This window comes from Myotis lucifugus, unplaced genomic scaffold, assembly GCF_000147115.1.
Source record: "Myotis lucifugus unplaced genomic scaffold, Myoluc2.0 scaffold_26, whole genome shotgun sequence".
NCBI lineage: Eukaryota > Metazoa > Chordata > Mammalia > Chiroptera > Vespertilionidae > Myotis > Myotis lucifugus.
The window spans coordinates 9,111,185-9,117,184 of NW_005871074.1; the positions used below are offsets into that span (position 1 = coordinate 9,111,185).

Consider the following 6,000-nt stretch of genomic DNA (forward strand, 5'->3'; position numbering starts at 1 on the left):
GATAGCAGTTTTACTGCTTATTTTATACATCAGAATCAAAGGGGAAGTTATGGGGGGGGGGGTACCTGAAATCCATTGGTTGTAGATTAGGCAGGCTGGAGAAAGCAAAGCTTGGAAATCTGTGAGACTGGATAAAAAGTAATACAAGTAGACACATACTTCTTTTATATTGGTGGGCACAGGAGGGTTGATAATGAACATTTAGAGCACATGGAGATGGTATGCAGGAGCATGGTAGCACTGAGGGCTTCTGTGGTCTCTAGCTCTGGTACAGAGACCACAGAACCTTGAGTTGTGCTCTGAGGGGTCTGGAAAAGGAAATTACTCTGACATGCCTAAGGTATGTTATTTTAGATGCAAAAAGACAATCTATAGGCTCAGTTATGGTAAATATTGACCTCTGTCAAGGAAGATTCTAGCCTAGGACATGAATACACACGAAGACTCGCTTTTAGTTATAATTTTTAGTTTCAGACCATTTTATGTGGTTACTTTCTGTCTCTGAGTTTATAAAACCCACAATCCAGGCCTTTCCTGAGCTTGTCAGGTTTAGCATATGGCCCCTTTTTGTCCACAGCATTATAAAGTAATATATCTTCCCTTCAAAGATCATTTAAAGCAAAGTGAAAAAGTGTTTACTATAAATAAGGCAGAGTAAACACAGAACTTTATTAACTAATTTAATCATTATTTAATTAGAAAATAAAGCAGTGAAATGGCACACGCCCATGTGTGTGTGCACATCACACACACACACACACACACACACACACGTCAAATATATTTTGGGATTGGTCCCTGGTTTCTGGCACAGAGCTCCCATAGCTCTTGGAATTTCCTGAGTGATAACAAACAATGTTTTGTGTTATTCATTCCTGCCCAAACAGACCAATGGAGTGATTTAGGAGAGGCCTCTGGATAGCTTTAGGATTGGGCTGGCCACCAGAGACTAAATGGTTAGAGGATTGGAACTTTTAGCCACCCTCTCAACCCAGCCCCACAGAACAGAACTCCATGATGGGGAATGGTATGGCTGAAGAGTGAACTCTATAGAAACTTTGGACTGTGAGATTCGGAGAGTTTCTAAGTTGATGAACTCATCACCTGCTGTGCTTTCAATATGCCTAGAGAGGACATAGAAACTAACTCCCCTGACCCCACGAATAGCTTATATTTCTTCTACTTGGCTGTTCCTGAGTTGTAGCCTTTTAATAAACCAGTAAACATAACTAAAGTGTTGTTTTGACTTCTATGAGCCAAATAAGCAAATTATGAAACCTGAGTAGGAGTTTATGGGAACCTTCAATGTCTAGATGGTTGGTCAAAATTAGGGTGGTCTGGGACTTGCATCTAGTATCTGAAGTGGAGGCATCCTTATGGGCCTCAGCCCTTTAATTTGTGGATCTGATTCTAACTCTAGGTAGATAGTGTCCGAATTGAGTTGAATTGAATTGTTGGACATCTACTTTGTCAGAGAATACATCTTAGAGTATATAAGTATGTCAAAATATTTATGTATATTATGTATGTGTGCATACAAGCATACTCAAACACATCCCCACACGTGTTTTGCACATATCGGTGCAAAAATAACTCATAATATTGAGCATATAACTAAGAAACATGAAAATTTTTCACCTAACTTGTGACTACATAAATACAAAGTCACTTAGTATTAAGTTGTTGTTTTAAACATTTTTTATTTTTCAATAACAGTTGACTTTCAAAAGTATATTAATTTCAGATATACAGCACAGTGGTTAGACATATATAAAACGTATGCAGTGTAACTTACTGTTTGCAAGTTAGCATTTGGGCATTGAAAGTAATATCTGATGGTGAGAAGAATAACATTATCATTCTAAAGTAAGTATAAATTATCACATATTTTCTGGAAAGTGATTGGGAAATGTGTAAGGAGTCAAATATCGTATTTTTTTTATCCATTGCTAATGGAATAATGTGAAATTAATTTTCTGATATTAGGAACTATTCATGGGTATAGAGCAATTATGATGTTTGTTATAACAGAGAAAAGTTATGAAGACTTGTTATATGACAATTATAGGTTGGTCAGATAAATTAAAGTTTATCCAATACGCTATTTCTTTCTAAAATAACACTTGCATGTAATTTTTAATGACATGGAAGGATATTAGTAAAATTATGGCGAGTGAGAAATCAGAGCACATCCTTGAAAACATGCATTTCTGCTGTTTGGATTGCACATGGAAATTTTGTGGGTTGTGATTTTAATAAAGTAGAGGTGATATCTTTGGCTTAAGTGGTCTCGCTGGTCATCCCCAAGTCAAGATTGTAGCAACCCTGTGACTTTATGTCTTAGTAATTGTACCTTTATAACAAGTAAATAATAAAGATTTTAGAAGTAGCCTTAGCATCAAGATATTGTGGCCTTGATAGCATTCAAAAGCATTTAAAACCTAGGATGATCCCTGAAAAATATGCAAGTAACTGCTGCATTGAAAACTGCAAAGCATTACTAGAGAAGCAAAGAAGACTTACATAAATGAGGGGTAAGCAATACTGATTAATTGGAAGACTTAACATGTCAATGTTCTCAAAAATCAATTGATTAATATGATGCTATCAAGAATCCAAATCACAGCAGGTATGTTTTTGGAAGGGGGAAATGTGTTGTTGGGAAAATTGAAAGATTGATTTAAAGGTTTATATGGAAATGCAAAAGGCCAAAAATACAAAATAGCGAATGTAATTTTAAAGACGAAAATGGAAACTGGACATTTATACTACCATATATCTAGACATACTGTAAAGTTAAAGTAATTAAAACAATGCAATATTGGAACGAGGATAGATAAACTGACCTATAGACTAAACTGGTAAGTGGACATCCCCCGAGGGGTCCCGGAATGTGAGAGGGTGCAGGCCGGGCTGAGGGGCCCCCTGCTCCCCACTCAGTACACGAATGTCGTGCACGGGGCCTCTAGTTTATGATAAAATCTCTTAGCAAAGTGGGAATAGAGTGATCATACCTGAACATAATAAAGGCCATGAATGAAAAATCTACAGTCAGCATCATATTCAATGGGCAAAAACTAAACATGCTTCTCTTAACATAAGGAACAAGGCAGGGATGTCTGCTTTCACCACTCTTATTCAACAGATTCATGTGTTTTATATACACAGTGGTGGGCAAATGTAGGTTTACAGTCATGTGTACGTAAAATACAGAGTAGACTACAAATATCTGTAAATATTGTAAATAATTGTTACCCGCATGTCTTTTTCAATACAAACAACTGCAAACCTCCGCTTGCACATCCCTATACATACAAATGTTGTGCATCTCTATTTGTAGCAATAATGATTGCTCAACTCTTTACATTTCATGGTGGTTGTTATTGTTGCTTGTTTTTAAAATGGTAGGTTTGTCTGAATGGATCTTGTCAACCTGTGGGAAACCACAAAGATGGTCGACTCTGTAATGCCACAATGATTTGCCGTGGAAATGGGGTAGGTAATGCCTATGTGTAGTTTTATTTAAAAAATTCATGTCAATAACATTTCCAGGATAATCATAAGGTTCAGAATTAATTTATGTGGAAATTTCTTATGGAAAATTAAAGGCAAATAAGGAAAGCAATTTCCATAATTTATACTTATGTACATGAATTATGTGTTCAATAAGATTGTTATAGGACTCATGAGTTCATAAGCTTTGAACTTTGTACAAAATACAATATAAAACAATCTTTTAAAACGTTACATCAAGAATGTAAACTTTTGGAAATATATTTATTAAAGATTATATAGACACATTTATACATAGATATAAAATTATAATTAAGTGTATGTTACTGAAATATATTTAAATACATACAATATATTTACATTACACATATAACTTATGGTCTAATATTTTGTGAGAGCAGAGTTTCTTATCCGATTTCTTAAATTGTTAGTAATAAAATCTGATGGGCCAAATGTATGCACCATAAAAATTTCAGTAATATTATATTGTCTTCAAGAAATAGTGTACCAGTTTTTGCTCCCACTTGCTGTGAAAAAAAAAATGGTGCATTTCCTCCAATTCTGGCCAGACTAGTTTCTCAGTTTTTCAATGTCTTCTAACATGGTAAATCCATTGTTAATTTTCATTTATTTAATAATTAATGACACAGTTCTTAAGCATGTATGTATGGTCATATTTTCCATTTGTATTTCTATTTTACCATTCATTGTGAAATTTTTGACTGGATTATAGAAATTTTGTAGACTTTGGAAGGTTTCCAAGTATGCCTTTGGCTTCTGCCATATTGATGTTTCATGTATTGTACTATAGTAATCCAGGAAAAAGTGATGTGCCTTTATTCAAGTCTTTATTCAAGATTTTCTCCCAAATAACTTAAATGTCCTATTCGTTACAGTTTACTTTCTGTTGTTTTTTTAAAATTTAATTTTAATTGAATTTTTGCATAAGTTTACTTCTAGATTCTCTATTCTGCTCTGACTCCTCTTTTAATTCATACACCAGCTCATATTTATAGATATTTACTAGAAAAATAAAATTTTCTATTTGTGTCTTTTTAAGCAAAATTTTCCTTTAGTTTTTTTTTTCTCTCTCTCTCTTTTATAAGTTGGGTCTTCTCACAGCAATTTTTGTATCTGACACAATTCATAAAAATTTTAAATTTCCACAAATTTATACCTAGCTTCATACTTTCTATGCCTCTCCAGAATAAGATATTTCAGTTTTATAAAGAAATGTTATCTACTTTTATTTAAAAATATAAGAGATAAATAATAGGAAATTCATGTGACATTTGAAAAGATGTTGCATGGACATTTGTTTTATTAAATTTTATTTAAGAATTATTTTCCACATTAAAATAAACAATTTGTTTTTGGTTTTAGGTTTGCAATAGTGAATATACTTGTCAATGTTTTCGTGGATTTGCTCCTCCAAATTGTAGAGAATATCCAACATCACCAGGAGGAAGTCTCTATGACGGGTTTTGGGTATTCAATGCTGACAGTTAGTATCTCGATCCGTGTGATCCCACAGAACTTTCTGCATTTATAGACATGTTTTACATCTCCACTGTTGATAAGGCTGTTGTGCACCTGACATGTAGATAGTGCAACTGAGGAAGTAAAATTTTCACTTTATTTTATGTTACTTAATTTAAATTTAAATGGCCACCTGTGGCTAGGGGGCTACTCTACTCAATAGGGGCTACTCTATAAATCATACTGTCAATCAAAGTGTTGTATACCTTTTTAATTCAGATCTAGAAGTGAACTTTTCATTAGGCTTCTCCTTAATTTTAACCATGGGTGCTCAAACATTACTATTTATATAGCAGAGTTTTCTAGATTGGTGCTATTAAATTATAGAATGGGTGATAGATTTTTTTAAAAAAATATATTTTGTTGATTTTTTACAGAGAGGAAGGGAGAGGGATAGAGAGTTAGAAACATCAATGAGAGAGAAACATCGATCAGCTGCCTCCTGCACACTCCCCACTGGGGATGTGCCCGCAACCAAGGTACATGCCCTTGACCGGAATCGAACCTGGGACCCTTGAGTCCGCAGGCCGACGCTCTATCCACTGAGCCAAACCAGTTTGGGCGGGTGATAGATTTTTATATAGTCTATATCCCAAGGATGTTAACTATTCTGATGTGCTAATTTATAACTAAGTTGCATTTTTAAGCTAAACATACTATAGAAAGATAAAAATAATGAAATCTTTCATAACTTTAGCAAATGGTTAGTAGATGGTACCAAAAGTTTCCATTTATTTGGTGAACATTCATGTACAAATGTGGTATATTATATTTCTCTAAACTTCACCATGTATAAATCTCATAAGAGCTTATTTCTACTAATGTCTTTTCATCATTGGTACTTTTGTTGTTATATATTTTTTTTATATATTATAAAACTGACAAGACAGTATCATTTGCCTTTAGTAGCTAATAGTTTCCTAAATATTTTTAATACAAATATATATA

The 6,000-nt window shown here is 33.8% G+C and overlaps 1 protein-coding gene across 1 annotated transcript in view; it reads left to right on the plus strand.

The window, feature by feature from the left end:
• Positions 1-6,000, plus strand: part of LOC102436127 (A disintegrin and metallopeptidase domain 3-like) — an 80,928-nt gene that overhangs the window by 67,278 nt on the left and 7,650 nt on the right. Inside the window, exons 16-17 of the mRNA XM_023751827.1 lie at positions 3,409-3,495; positions 4,897-5,017. Coding sequence (XP_023607595.1) covers positions 3,409-3,495; positions 4,897-5,017 — 208 coding nt within the window. The remainder of the gene's footprint in view (positions 1-3,408; positions 3,496-4,896; positions 5,018-6,000) is intronic.